At 40.5% G+C, this 16,335-nt stretch overlaps 1 protein-coding gene across 1 annotated transcript in view; it reads left to right on the top strand.

Moving 5' to 3' along the window:
- The first annotated feature begins 505 nt into the window (after positions 1-505).
- GRIN2D (glutamate ionotropic receptor NMDA type subunit 2D) overlaps positions 506-16,335 on the top strand; it is a 334,622-nt gene continuing 318,792 nt past the window's right edge. Inside the window, exon 1 of the mRNA XM_018552951.1 lies at positions 506-931. Coding sequence (XP_018408453.1) covers positions 506-931 — 426 coding nt within the window. The remainder of the gene's footprint in view (positions 932-16,335) is intronic.

Raw genomic sequence — 16,335 nt, 5'->3', positions numbered from 1 at the left:
TCTATTATCAGCTTATCACAGACAGCAACAGGATCATTTAATATTTATCAGTAACTTTACTATTATATAGCAACTTAAATGTTTATGAATACCTTCAGGAGGTATTCCCTAGAGGAGAAATCCCAGATTTTGAAGGGAAAATATATATTCTAGACTGCTTTTTATAGGCCAATGGCTATTTAGGTTGTAGATGGCCTTTGCACATGTATTTCTGTAATATGTGCTAGTGTACACAAATTAAAATCAATCATGATTGTAAAGATGTGTCCTAACTCAATCTAATGTATAATACCAGTTTACACTTACCAGTGCAAATACCTGCTGCAACTGTAACAGCCACAACAATTTGATGATAGCTGTATATGAAAAAGTAATATTTTATTCTAATTTTTTATATTCTCATGCTTCATATTTTTTCCTGAGTGCCACCTGCCTCATGTGTAATCCTCACTTGTATTCTCTGTTCTCTCTCCTTTTCATACAGTGGATGCCAAAACCCTTCGAGATGTGTTTTCTACCAGCTGTCAACACTGCCTTTGTGCCCGCTGCTGCTAGAATGCTATTTCTTATAGCCCTGGCATGCGCCAGCCCTTTTTTAGAATTTCGGGAAGAAACTGCAAGATCTCTTAACGTGGCCATAATTTTTAGTGGTACCTCTTACCCGCCGGAGAGTGCCCACTTTGCACCCTCAGCTTTTCGCAATTTTTCTATGGAAGTAAATCCAATTTCTGTAATACTTAATGACACAAACCCTCGCAGCCTTATCCTGCAAATATGTGATGTCCTGTCCAGCCTGAGTATTCATGGGGTTGTCTTTGAAGATGATACAAGAACCGAGTCTGTTGCTCAGATACTGGACTTTATTTCTGCACAAACATCCATGCCCATCATTGGAATTAATGGAGGATCTGCAATCGTGCTGACCCCAAAGGTATGTAGAAATACATTTTTTTTAGAAATCATTTCACTCTGTAAGAAGCTCTTCTTTTTTGTTTTTTTTACAGGAAAGCTTTTAATTTAACTACACATTATCCATAACCAACTTCTATAAGTTTTGAAATAGCTTTTCTGAAATTGCATATATCGCAACCCATACTGTCTCTATATTACTGGAAAATGTCTAATTTGGCATTAAAGCTAACTTGTGGCCATCCTGAATTAAACAAAATAAGAACATTTTTTAAAAAATCACACTTAATACTATAGTGGACACTTCCAGTGCTCCTAGTCAAAAACCTCTCTTCCACCTCCCTCCTTCAATGTATTAAAGGGTATCTAAACCCAAAAACAAAAAAATTATTTGTTGCAGCTTACCAGTCCTTAGATGTGGTGGCTGTATTTGTTTTCTTTTTTCCTTTATTTCCACCTGGTAATCCTTCCAGTAATGCACATCCAGTCCTAGGATGACAACGCTCACTTACCCTACTGTATCAGAAGGGCAGACACAAAACAAGACTTTGGAACTTCACCCATCTCCTAATCTCCATAATGTAGAGGGATGTGGTACTGCAGTCATCAGAGCTGGCTGAGAACAATGTAATTGAGAACAGTCAGCAGAGGCATAGAGCACAACAAGTTATCTGTGCACATTATTTCTGACAGAATTAACAGGTATTTTTGCACATATTGAACAGATATAACAAGACACCTTCATTAGTATATTTAACAGACCAAAATGGACCAAGTAAGAGAAGCTTATTACTAAGGTTTACTTATAATTTAATATTGTCCCATCACTAATGGACAGCCTTTTTAACTAATAGTATGGGTGGTAGTGGGGTCAGCTTTTTAACCAGTAAAATTGAACATTGTTTGCGTAGTACAGTCTCTTGTGAGTTAGGAGACCCAGGATGCTCTATATGAATTCTAACCAAGTATGTAGGCACCTGGAGCTACCCGCTGTACGTAAGTATTCATTTGATAATTACATGATTGGTTTATTTTATAGTAAATTTTAAAAAGTATAACTACAACCAATTGTTTTTTAGTTTTTGAAAGATTAGGGAAACATTTTTGTAAGGGTTTTATTTTATGCTGTGGGGATTTCAGGTATGTGATCAAATGATAGAATAGAGTGGGTATGTAAGAAAGGGATGTTGGTGTACAGGATTCAGCAAAGCATATTAAATGGGATACGTGTATATACAGGGTGAATGTTTTAGCAGGTTTCCACTAGTTCCAGCTTAACTTCCGTTATGTTCAACAACATCTGTGGTCTTATAAGAAGTCCATTGTTGTCTCAATATCTCTCAACCTTGCTATGGGATCCATCTCTATGCGGCCTTGAGGTTGCTCTCTCATGATTTAGCAATACATGAAACAAAATAGAAAAAACTGGAATCAGTTCTAATACAATATAAACATAAGTTTAAATACACAGGCTTCAGCAGCCAAAGCAAGAGGATCTAACACCCACCACACTATACCAAAGAAGGTAAAGAGAGGAAGAGGAGAGTGATCATTTAGATTTCATATCAAAAGAAAAATTTAAATGGAAACACACTTAGGGTATACAGCCTACTGGCAAAATGCGAATCAAGTATTTACTGGCTCAAGTTCCATCCTCTCTGTGAACACTGTAACTTTATGAACAAAATTGAGCATACAGGTAAGGTTGTTCAATGCAGAATCAAATGAAGAAAAGGCTGCAAATTAACCCAAAAAGGCCATGAAAGACTAGCTGAATCTATTTTTTTCCTCAGGTAACAGTTCATGACTTGAGCTGCATTGTTTTTTGGATAGAAGTAGGAGCTGAAAAGAGTTGTATTTTAGTGGGTCACACTATCCAAAGCAATTTTACTTTAATGCCATCATTAGTTTATTATAGTTGATAACACTGCACATTTGACAGATTTAGACTCACAAAATTCTGTCTTTCATTCTGCAGCTAACATGTTAGTAGCCACATTTTAATAAGGAGTCAGTTGTGCTTATGTATTTTCTGGAATTGCTTCTTAATCCAAAAAGTGAAGACAGACTACCTGCTAATAATGGTAGTTTTCTCCCTATCCAAAGATGATTATCTATGCCTAGATGGGTATAAACTACATTATTAGTATATTATGTGTATAATGCATTTATCGCCAAATTTACCACTAGGTGAAATTACAAACAGAGAATATAAAAAAGTTACTGTTACAATTAATCAGCTTGTGATCTCTTTCCTGTTCCAAGGAATAATGGGTACCATTTAACGGGTAAAACAATCCTGAAAGGAGGATGAGTAAATGCACTTAAGTTATGGTAGCAAAATATTTCTGTAGTAACTATAAGATATTCTGAGTAGGATGGGATACATTGATAATCAAGCCACGTATTTTGAATTCCTACAGAATGTTCTCAACAAGTTTGTTGAAAGATGCATGAGGCCATAGACATCTCCCGTATCTACATAAAAATATTCTCCCCTGCCTTGAATAGTAATATGACAGGTTCTCCATCATGTCCAGTAAGTGACCTTGGTTGTTCCATCAAAGTGATTTGCTTGGAATGATTTACAGGAAAGAAACAATTCATGTTAATCTTATTCCAACTATTCAGAATATTATAAAGACTACAGCATGAGGATGCTTGGTTCCTGTCTCCCTGCTTAGTCTGCAAATAGTGTACAACAATGGCTGTGCTATGGAGTTCATATACATAATAAAGGTTTAGAGAAATGAAAATATTAGCCATTTTCCAACATTGTTTACTTTAATACCTGTATGGAACATTGATTACTATAACACCAGTATGGACTTTGAATTAACATAGTTTTAAGTAGCCAAACATGGTTTTAAGTAGACATGTGCACTGCCAAAAAATTCGTTTAGTTTAGTTTCGTTTTAAATTCGGATTTGTGTTATTTCGTTTTTCAGGATTCAGGTGTGAAAGTCAATTCGGATTCGGAATTCGTATTCGGACGAAATTCGTTTCTTATTCGTTTCGTTCGTTCGTTTGCAGCAAAAGTGACATTTGTGGGGGAAAAAATATTTTTCTCCTTCTCTAATGTCACTTTGCTCCAACGAACGAAAAAGAATAAGAAACGAATAAGAACAGAAAACGAAACGAACGTACGTACTAACGCTACCGAATTTCGGAAATGGAAATTCGGATTCGTTTGCATTCGTTATGTCTGTAATTCGGAATTCGGATACATCCGAATGTCCGAATTTCCGAAAATTCGTCCGAATTTCGATTCGGAACGAAACGAATCGCACATGTCTAGTTTTAAGTATCCGAACACAATAAAAATCAACTGGTCCTTAGCAGGTCATAGATCATTGCTGGCATTTTGCCTCCTTGGCATTGTGTTAACACACACCTGAATGCTCCGGACCAGCAAATTGCTAAAACTGTGGCTTTTATAAAGGTGGTCACACTTGATTAATTGATCATCAGCAAGGCAAGTGCATTTGATTAGAAGCACCTGGCTACTACTTAGCCTCTTAATTCCAATGGAAGCAGTAAGGGTGTACTTAGTTTTTCACAAATAACTTCTCCATGTTAACTTTATGTTTGTAAAATAAATAATGACACAGTGTAATATGTCATGTGTTGTTCTCTCTCCAATCAGCCGCACAAAACCGAGGTCCATAAAAATCCAACTTTATTGTTGTAAATTCCATGCAAAGTTCAAAATACAAGGTATACACCACCATAGTAACTCTCCCACTCTAATGCCTCTCATGCGTTTCACCACCTAGGCTTAATCATATAGATCATGTGTTGTTCATCTGAGGTTGTATTTACCTAATTTTATGACCTGCTAAGGACCAGATAATTTTTATTATGTTTGGATAGTTAAAACCAATGAATTCAAAGAGGGTGTACTTTACAATACCTACAGTTGTGTGAAAAAGAAAGTGACCCTGTCCGGGGATGGAAAAGTGGGGCACATGCACAGCTCAGCGTACACTCTCAGCATGCCTTTGGTGCTGGAATGAATTAACTTCCATGCATATTCACAGAAATTAAGTAATGGCCGAAGACGCCAAACCCTGAAGAAGACTGGGCCCAACTGTCAGTGTCCAGTGGACAGAAAAGGTTCTGGTTTGTACATCACTGGAGGGGATAAATTTGCAAGTAAGTCTTCATACTTGCACATGACCATACCCTTGAGAACAGAGAGCAGACTTTAGTTCCACTTTAAGACATATTTACACCTATGCAATGTAATAGGCATGTTATATTAAATAGAAATGCACTGCAGGTGCAAACACTGCATTTTCAGTGGTGCCAGTGTATAGATTTGCCAAACTGCTTACCCTTGTTTATAAATTAATCAAGATTAAAATTAGGGATGCACTGATACCACATACATTACTCGTTACAAGTACAAGTACATGTTCCGATACTTTTTGAGCTCCAAGACTAGACTAGACGAAAATTCAAAAGTTAGGAGGCAGCTGTCATTTGTACAGCTCTGTTTTAATGTATGTTTGAGTCTAATGCATGTTTTTATAAATAAAGGGATGCACCGATACCAGTTTTGCGAGTACAAGTACTGATACTTGCCCAAGTACTTACAAGTACGAGTACTGATACATTTTTGTTTATTGTCATGTGACAATTTCTCTAAAACAATATCCACTAATGATTTCAGTACAGTGGTAGAGCACCAGAGCCAGGTCCCAGCTGCAACCGTTGCAACCCTGGTAGTTCATGAAAATGCCAAGTATCGGCATTGGTACTCGAAAAGTATTGGTGCATCCCTAATTAAAATAGGGTATTTTTAGGCAGTTCTGCAATTACACTTACTCAAAACAGTTTTGCTAAGACTGGAGTTCCTTCTTAACCTTCCTGGCGGTAATCTCGTTTGCTCAGGGTTAATTTTCAGTACCAAAAGCGGTTACACCGAGTCACACTCGGGATTACACTTTAGCATCACTTACCTTATCCCTACGAGCCCCAGTCAATGCCGGCATCCGTCTTCCGGGTTCCTTCCCTGCGAGCGACGGTGTCGCAGGGGGTGGAACCGGCGGGAAATTCAAAAGTAAAAAATAGGAAAAAGAAAAAAATACTGAGATAAATCAGACCGCCAGGGAGGTTAAATTAAATATTACTTTAAATTGTGCATTTCATGCATGACTTGACAGGAGTCGCAGGTGCATTTACGTGTTGCCAAGTGGTATTCTGAGATTAAAATATTGGGGGTTATTCATTAAATTTCAATAATGATAACTTGCCCTGATTAGAAATTGATTACGGTTTAGCTCAGAGATGTTAAAAGTACTTTATAATTAAAAAAATCTCTAACTCAATTGACCTTCCTAAGAAATGTAATATAATTTCATATTAATGCCAATTTGCATAAAGGTCTAATATGACTGATGTAATCCAGTCAAACTCTTCCTGAAAGCGCAGTCATTACAGATTCTTATTATTTAGTAATCTACTATACAGAGGAAGTTAAAACAAAAAGACATACCGTATATTTATGTGTCACATTACATTATAAAATTAGCTGGCCATAGGTTTAATAAATGGAAAAAAACAGATTTGCTAGGCATGCCATATTGTCATGAGGTTATGTAATATCAAGGTTTGTAGGTACTCCCTTTATAATTTAAAATCTTTAAATTAAGACACAGCAATTGGCAAACTTGCCTAACTGCTTCTGAGAGAATATCAGTTACAGGCTATGAAAACTAAAATCTGCATTGCTTAAAGGGAGACATTGGGGGGAATTTATCAAAACTGGAGCAGATTTGCACTGCAACCAAACAGCTTCTCTGTCTCATTTTCAAATCTTATCTGAGCAAACTGAAGAGAGAAGCTGATTGGTTGCCATGGGCAACTGTTTCAGATTCTGTCTGCTCCAGTTTTGATAAATTCCCCCCATTATATCTTAGTCAGAGCCAGTGTTTGGTTCTATGATATTCTATGCAAGATTTGAATATATTGCAGAAACCATTGCGTACTACATGATGCTGGAGTCTAATTTGCAGTGCTACAGGTAACGTGGAAGCCATCAGTGTACAATACTCACAGGGGGGATTTATCAACACTGGAGCAGATAAAATCTGGAGCAGTTGCCTATAGTAGTCAATCAACTTCCCTCCATTTCATTTTAAAAGCTTAAGTGAACAAACTGAAAAGAGAAGCTGTTTGGTTACTATGGGAAACTGCTCCAGTTTTCATAAATTCCAAAACAGGCACTTCCCAAAGTACTCCCCCAGGTGATTAGAGGCCTCACCCCAAACTTAGTCAAAAAACTACACATTATACAACCTAGGTTGTGCAGGGTTTTTTTTTGAGGGTACTCATATAGTTATAATTCGTACAATTTTGTTGATGTTCATATAAAAGATTTATTGCATAATTATAAATAATAAAAACAATGCTCATATATATACATGATTCTTATAACCCTAAAATGATTACTTCTTTTCACATTTCATAATATTTTATATATAATTCATATTTCACTATGTATATTCATAACTCCTTGATTTTCATATGCAGTGTTGTATTGCTTTGTTAATCCCCTACGCGTTACGCTCGTAGGCTAGTAGTTTTCATAAATTCCCACCACTTTTGACAGACACTGCTGCTTGGGCACTACGTTGCTTAGGGTGGACCTTTACCCCCTTTCACTAAAAATCACATCAGCATACAGCTTTGCTTGCTGATATGAAATCATCTTACATTAGTTAAACAAACATATTTTTAATTTACTTACAAATAGAGTTCATCCACTTCCTGGTCCACGTTGGCACAAATGATGTGATCTGTGCCCAAGCATTGCATCCTGCAAAGGTTACATCAGAAGTGCATTGCTGCGAAATCTTATCTGTAATGTCACAAGATCCCAGGGAAAGGCATTTTCATCCCTGAGGTGATGTGCATGGTCACATGTCCTAGTCACATGTGCCAGAGTTCCAGGAAGTAAAGGGAGATCTAGTAATAGGCCCACTGTCAGAAGACTGGGGAAGAAAAGAAAAATGCGGTATGCAAGGAATAAAAAGCTGGCAATTATCAAGAAGTATCTGTTTGTAGGTTGTCATTGCTAAACATTTCTAAATGTGTCTTTGTTGTTATTTTGAAGATATGGGTAAAGTTCCTTTTTAAAGAGGCGCTGTAACCTTTCCTTTTTAGGGCAAACTGACAACACCTTTGTGAAGGGTCCCCCTTGAGCCACTGATGCTCACTTTAACAGCTTTACTTTGCATCTCCCTGGTGCTTCTCAGTATGGGGAAGCATGTGACCTCCTCCTATGTAACAGAGCTCAGGGCTAGCGATTGGCTGCTAGACCTGTGCACCTGTCATATGACCCTGCGTGCATTGTCACTGCTCACATTAGCGCTCATCACCAGCCAATGTTAGAGATTTTAATACCTGTTGTGATAGAGGCAGGAGCAGTAAGGGAGTGCTGGCAAACAGTTTGCTGGTAAGGTGGTTTTTTTTATAGCTGAGAAGCTAAGAATAAGGAGTAGGTGAGAAAGCAGTTGCTCCGGGTATACCGGTACTAGTGAAGCCTACTAACAGTATCTATACAATTCAATGTAGTGACCATGCATACATAATATATACTGAGAATCACACCCAGCGAGTAGGACAAAGAGTGGTACTGTGCAACATATGTCACGTTTGATAGCAAAGGTAATAATTCTTGTGGAATACACTAGACAGATAGATATTTTTCAACTCAAATGTTTTAACATCTGGCACAATTTAAATGCTCATGCAAGTCCAGTGGATATATGGATTTGCCCACAGGATAGAGCTAGTGAGCACAAGCAAACAGTTCACAGTAAAGTCATGCATTAATGCTAATTGGAAACCGCTTGGCTTCTTTGGGAAAAGCAGTATTCAGGATGACAGCCACATATTCAATATGGAAACTTATGGAGCAAAAAGAACAGGTATAAGAAGAAAGTAATAGTTCTTTCTTCCATTTGTCCACTTGTAATGGTAGCGAATCACTCTGGATTAGATGGCAACTGCGCAGTAGGACTGTAGAGAGATCCAAGGCATTTGTTAGTGGAAATATGGATGTCCCGGATTGCTGGGAGAAGTCAGCAGTATTGCAAAGGGTGATCCACAGGACAGGGTCATAACTCTTACCAAGATGCACCATATCAGCAGGATTACCACTGTGAGTTTGATGCTGGAAAGAGCTGTAAGCAGGCACAGGCAACAGAAGTGAACAAATATGGAACTACAGTTGCTTCAGCACAGGTGTGAATGTGAACACTCTTCATATACATGATGAGGAGGGGTGTATTTGAGGTTTTAACCCTATGTGACAGCAAACATACATGCAGAATATGAATGTAGACTGAGAATTACACCAACCATACAGCACTAGAGAAGTAATTGAATTAAGTTTCTCACAACAGCATGTTCTCAAACTGTGAGGTTCATCATCACTTTAATTGGAGGCATGTGGGCCCTCCTATAGAAACGCTCCTGTAAGGCTGGGCACACACCTTACAACCATCGCAAGACTTTTGTCTTGCGATGGTTGTAAGGTACTTAAAAAAACGTACGATCTGCCTATCTTGCATAGGCAGATCGTACTTGCGATGATTGCAAGCCATGCCCCCGGAGGGGCAGGCTTCCGATGACCGCAATGCCAAACCCCGGCCCGTATGGCTTTTATCGTACGGACATGCCACAAATCTTACGATGCTCGGCGGGTTTTCGAACATGTCCGTAAGTTTAAAGTCGTGCGACCTTACAGTAGTAGAGGTCGCATGGCTTCCACACACCTTACGATAATCGTACGATCGCGGGATTCCCCGCGATTATCGTATGATTATCGTAAGGTGTGTGGGGACCTTAAAAAATGGAGTGGCAGAGTGGATGGAATAGGAAGTAGAAACACAATATGAAGTGGGTAGGGTGGATAAAAGAGGGGTTAGACTGGTATTAGGTTGCAGTACATGACAGGGTGCAAACTGTCACAAGTAGGCTGAAGGGGAGGTGGTATTCTGACAAAGTGAGCATCCTTTGCTTTCTTAATAGGCTTCTCTAGTTTTTCTCAGGTGCATTTCAGCTATTGTTTTTTTTTCTTCATTGTTATTCATGTGCAATTAATAGTATTAAAATTGAATATGAATTTTATGCTGTAGCTTTTAATAAAATTAATATGTGTATTACATTGTGGCACTTCATTTTGAATTTCATGTGAATTGTATTGATAGATAATCAAATATGTTTAACAGTTTGCTATAACACTATAAAATATGCATAGAAATTAAATTTATGATAACATTAATCATTATCATTTGCCATTATTTAAGTTCTGGAATAATATTTATAAAAGATCCCAGGGCTGTAATGTCTTAACACATATGGATCACAAGTGCAGGAGTTCAGCAAAATAGTAACTTATTCAGAGGCACTGATGTTCCTTTCTGCTGGTGGTTGAGGTGGAATATACAATTAAGCAGGAGGTAATACGTCCACAGCAAATTAGAGGGAAGTATTACTTCATACTACCCCATCTTGATATCAGACAGTTCAATTAACTCATAAAGATCCAAATCAGCGGTATAGCGACTTTATCAGAAGTACTACCCCCACTCTACAGCACCCGAGATATACCGTATTAAATCCGGTATGGGTCACAAGTTTAAGCAAAGATAGAACAATATGCAGTTAAATCAAGAGAGATTTGCCCAGAGCTTATCATTGTGTTTGCATTTAGCAAAATCAGAAGGATGCAGGTGTGAGCAGCGAAGCCAGGTGAGTATTTAGTGAGCTCTGTAGGGATTCCAGTTTAGGTGGATGGAAAGATCCAGCAATGATATGTGGTATTATACACTCACAGCAGCAATATGATCTCTGGAATGTGAAAAACCAGGATGCAGCTGGTTACTCTTAGGAAGTAGCAAGGCAATGGAGATATATCCCAACAATGGATGTAGGTCCCAGAAGGATAAGCAGTTTTTGAGGCAGGCTGGTGTGTAGAAAGAGTCCCTTGGGATGTAGGAGGTTTATCCAGGAGAAATAAGCATGATGACTGTAAGCGGGTTTGCCGCTCGGCGGATGATGACATTAGGATGCCGAGTAATTCAATCAGACGGCTAAAAACAAGCAGCCGACTGGAGAGGGAGGAGAGGAGTGATTTAGTTCCCGAGCATTAAGCAGGTAACTATGTTACAGTACCACCTCCTCAAATGACCTACTCTGGAGGTTACCAGCCTACCCAGTCTGTGGGGATAACATGAAGGGAATTGCTTAATCAGTCATGGTGCAAGTATATTGGTAGAGTCCTCCCATGAATCCTCTTGTGGTCCCTTAGTTTTCAAGCTAATCATATACTGCAATTTTTTCCGGAATCCAACATTTTCTCAACTCTAAATTCCTCCTGCCCCTGTACTAATATTAGGTGGAATGGAGGAAGGTGTGCAATTAGAAAAAGTACTTGGTATATAGGGTTTGAGTAAGGAAACATGAAAAGTGGGATAAATCCTCAGATCTAGTGGTAGAGTAAGACCCACTGCTGCTTGATTGATTGTTTCGGATTGGAATACCATGTCCCCTAGTTGATATTCTGGTTGTTTTCTTCTCCTGAGTTCATGATAAAACTTTTGTCTAGTGTGAGCTTTTTTTTATGTTGACTTTGAGTTGCTCTGAGTTGCTCTGATACCTTTTGAAGTTGATCTACATAATACTCTGTAGCAGGATTATTAGTTTGAAAGAGGGTTGATGGAACAGGAGTCAGATGGAAACCATAGTTAAAAAAAATGGTGTTTGATTTGTAGATGAGCTGAGAGAGTTATTATAAGAGAATTCAGCTACAGGAAGCAATTCCAACCAGTGATTCTGAAAATACGTGCGGTAACACCATATGTATTGTTCCAAGCATTGATTTATTAGTTCAGTTTGTCCATTTGTCTGGGGATAGTACGCACTGGACAATCGGTGGTCAATTTGTAATTTACGACATAGTCCTCTCCAAAATTTTGATACGAACTGCAAACCGTGGTCTGATATGAATTGCTTTGGAAATCCATGTAATCTAATTATGTTTGATATAACAGCATCGGCTGTTTCAATGGCACTAGATACTTTTTTCAGAGGCACAAAATGTGCCATCTTCGTGAAAAGGTCAATGCAACAAGGATGGTGTTACGACTTTTTGATCGAGCTAGATCTATGATAAAATCAAGTGAGACAGTCTCCCAAGGCTTATCGGGAATAGGTAAGTTGGTTTGTAGGCTGTAAGGCAGCCTTTTGTCATGCTTTGATCTTGCACGGGCTTCACACGAATTTACATATTCCTAAATCGTCTTTGTATTTAGTAAGTAGATATTTCTGGTGGCCAGGTATGTCAGAGTCTTCGTGATTCCAGGGTGTCCTACCAAAGGAGCGTCATGTATTTACATTTCTTCCTCTTTCCAAGTACAGGTTCTGAAGTTAAGTTCCTCACCTTTGTACAGAAATCCTTCTTCATCTGAATGTAAATCTGGTGGAGAGGCATATGAAATCAGACAATAGTGCATCTTTCAGTTCCTGCTTCAGATTAATGATATGTGGAAGGCAAATTAAGTGGCTGCATTTGTGGGAGGAGTTGCACCTGCAACTCATAATTTAGGTTGGGAGGGCCAGAGGTGACACGCATGCAGCTTAGTTTTCGGCTGTTTGCTAACGCGTCGTCACTTCCGTTTTTTGGAGCGGCACTTCCGCTGGCATCGTTGTGGTTACCCACGATGCGGAGGGAAGCTCCAGCCTGGGTGCAGGTATCGGCTGCAGGGAAAAGTGTAGGGATACAGGGGCAGCTTTTGTGGTCAAAGGCGGGTGGCAAAGGGGGGGTCACAGAGGCTGAGGCAGGCCTTGCTGGCAGCCTGATACTGCATGTTACTCTGATGTATCTGCAGCTCCTATGGGTGGTGACTTAAGTAGTGTGCAGTCATTTTTTGGGGATTTGCAGTGCCAAGTGGGACAATTGTGTGATATATATTGGTCACAATAGCGGGGTTCATTACACTGGTTTCACAGTTGATGAAAATCATCTGGCAACACATGGGCTAAATCGCATCTCCACTCTTGTCATTGCTTTCATCTTTCCACCATGTCATGTTAAAAAAATTGTTACTTCTTAGGAAACAGTTCGTGGGAGCAGTACATTAAGTTATCTAGGTTTTGGTTTCATCAAAAAAGGGGGACGCATGCATTTTCACTTTGCATGTTCGTCGCAAGTTTGGTTCAGGCTGCTGGACTGTACATTTTACTTTGCATAATATCACGTAGGTACGTTAGGTTGGTGTGAGTTCAATAGATCACTGAAGCATACGTGTGGAAGTATACACATGTATTGATATTTTTTATTGCCATGGTATGAGTGCGGTGCAGACATTCATCTATTGGGAGTACACAAGTTATGTTCGTGTGTGTGTGCATTCTAGGGTAAGGTTGGTGTGTAGATGTGTAGGTTTCACAAACATGTTCATGACAACATAAGTTTGGTTCAGGCCGCTGGCTTTTAGTGGTGTGTGTGCCCACATAAGTGAGATTGTTATTTGGGGTAAGAATCGGCATGAGTTTGGTTCAGGCCGCTGCGCTATGAAGTTATGTATGGGTTCACATGCTTGTTCATGATAACAAGTTTAGTTCAGGCCACTGGACTTTTATTACGTTAGATATATCTTCACATACATATTGTTGCAGGCATGTTGGTTCAGGTCACTGAACGTTATTGAAAACGTTATCGAGGTTTTTGCATCACTTCCGGCAACTCCTGCCATAGGATCTGAGCATGGAAGCATTCCGTCCCTAAGGTCTTGGACCATACCCAAGCTTATTGCGGAGCTTCAATACAGAGGCATACCATTCTTGGCTACTGCCAGGAAGGCGGAACTGTTTAAATTATTATTTCCACCAGCAGCAGCCAGTACTAGCGTTGAACAGATTTTCTTGCAAACGTTTGCCTCATCACTGACACAATTACATGCATCTTTTTTTTTTTTGGAAAATATTTTATTGTTTTACATATTAAGGCACAACGGTGCACGCTATTTGTGTCCAGTGAGGACACCAGGCATAGCAATGCATACATTAATACAGCATACAGCCATGCTTAATTCTAAATAGAAAAATAACAAAAAATTAACAATAACAACCATTACTACAGGTCAGAAGGAATTGACCCCCTCGGGAAGCTTCCAATTACAGGTGGGGGAAAAAACGAAATTCCCTACAGTGCTCACCTAGCCAAAACCATCCGCTTATGTACTTAGTAGGTAGGGGCTCGGTCACCTCTTGTTTATTGTAGTAGAACATCTCTTGGAGTGTGGCCTCCGGCCTCTCCTGGGCCAACCCGATGACTCTATCTCCAGTTTTATCTTAGGATCCCCATAAGGGCATTATGTCCCCCTCAGACTCTTGCTGCTCAGTCTAATGCTGAGTTTGTGCACTCCAACCAGCTATCCCATACTTTATGGAATTTGTTAGGGCTTCCCCTGTGGGCATATGTGTCTTGGTACAAAGGAAGATTATCATTTACCAACTTCTTCCAGAAGGACAAGTCCGGTGGGGCCGGCTTCTTCCAGTTTATGGCTATAGCCTTGCGGGCATAAAACAGGGTAAAACCTATCAGCGTGCGTTCACATCTGGTCGGAGCTACATCCTCCACCAGGCCCAGAAGACACACCCTGGGTGACAGTGGCAAGGAAGTGACCCCAGAAATAAAGTCCACTATAGAGCCCCAGTAGGAGGAAATGAGGGGGCACTCCCAGAAAACATGGAAGAAGTTCCCCTCCCGACATGTGCATCTCCAGCAGGCCGGAGAGATGGCTGTGTTCATTTTATTTAGACGGTGGGGCGTGTAATAGGCTCTATGAAGAATTTTGAATTGTACCATCCTATCCCTTATTGCTACCAATTGCTTAAACGGTGCATCCCAAATGTCCTCCCAGTCCTCCTCATCCATATCAGGGATGTCCTCCCTCCATTTGGATTGTAAAGTGGGGCAATTGGGGGTTATTCCACAAGGGGGTGTCTGGAGAGATAACTGTAGCAGCCCCAGGACACCAGGCCAACCCCGTGTGCCAGGCCCTGATAGTAGTTCGCATGGATGGAGTGAGAGGGTAGGGGGCTCTCGGTCCTCTATACAGTAGGCCCTTCAGTGCCTCCACCGATTTCAGGATGGTCGCCTCCAACATGACCGTGGAATTGTTTACATCAGCCAAGAGCCACCAGTTGGCCGTGACCAGTTGGGTAGCCAGGAAGTATTTATGGAAGTCCGGGAGTGCCAAGCCTCCCTGGGTAGTGGGGCGCATAAGGGTTGTGAGTTTATACCTCGGGGGCTGAGTCCCCCACAGGAAGGAGGAGATAATTTGATTAATTTGATGAAAATAGGGTTTAGTTAACCATACCGGAGAATTACGAAAAATGTATGTGAATTTGGGCAATATCTTCATTTTAACTAGGTTAATCCTCGCCAAGAGGGATAAAGGTAAGTTCGCCCACGCCTTCAGTCTCTGTCTCATATCACCTATGAGCGGGAGTATGTTAAGTTTGATAAAATCCTGAGGCAAGCCGGATATCACCACCCCCAAGTACCTAAACGAGTCCACCCAGGAAAGTTGCGTGACTGTTCTGGGTACAGATCCGTCCTCCGCATCAATTGGGAACAGTATTGACTTATGCCAGTTGACCCTGAGACCCGATACCTTCGAGAATGTAGTGAGGACCTCTAGTGCTCCTTGTAACGAGGGTCCCGGATCATTGAGAAACAAAAGCACGTCGTCCGCGTACAGCGCCACCCTCTCCTCCAACCAGCCGACTCTAAGACCCTTGATATGGGGGGATGTCCTCAGAGCCTCGGCGATGGGTTCCATGGCTAAAGCAAAGAGAGTGGGTGACAACGGACACCCCTGCCTAGTTCCCCTGCCGATAGGGAAGGGAGCTGACAACTTATTCATCAGTTTTATAGAGGCCACAGGACCACAATACAGTAGTTTGATCCAGCGAGTGAATTCCAAGGGGAATCCCATTTTGTTTAGTGTGGCCCACAAGTATGTCCATTCCACTGTATCAAAGGCCTTTTCTATTTCTAGGGATGCCACCACCCTGGTCCCGGCGTTGTCATGGGATGCATGCAAGTTCGTAAACAGTCTACGCAAATTAACGTCAGTGGACCTTCGGGGCATGAAGCCCGTTTGGTCCGAGTCAATCAAGTTGTCCATCAGTTGGTTAAGGTGCACACTTAGGATTTTGGTCAAAATTTTTAGATCACAGTTCAACAGAGCAATGGGCCTGTAGGAGGCACAGTCCGTCGGGTCCCTAGGTGGCTTGTGGATCAAAATCAAATGGGCTTCAGTCATAGAGGACGGGAAAACAGTCTGCCTCCAAACACAAAGCATACATCTCACACAACCTAGGGACCAGAAGGTCTGCATG

Source organism: Nanorana parkeri, unplaced genomic scaffold, assembly GCF_000935625.1.
Source record: "Nanorana parkeri isolate BGI_ZX_2015 unplaced genomic scaffold, ASM93562v1 scaffold103, whole genome shotgun sequence".
Taxonomy (NCBI): Eukaryota; Metazoa; Chordata; class Amphibia; order Anura; family Dicroglossidae; genus Nanorana; species Nanorana parkeri.
The sequence above is the reverse complement of the archived record's forward strand: the minus strand, read 5'-3'. Positions and strand labels throughout refer to the sequence as shown.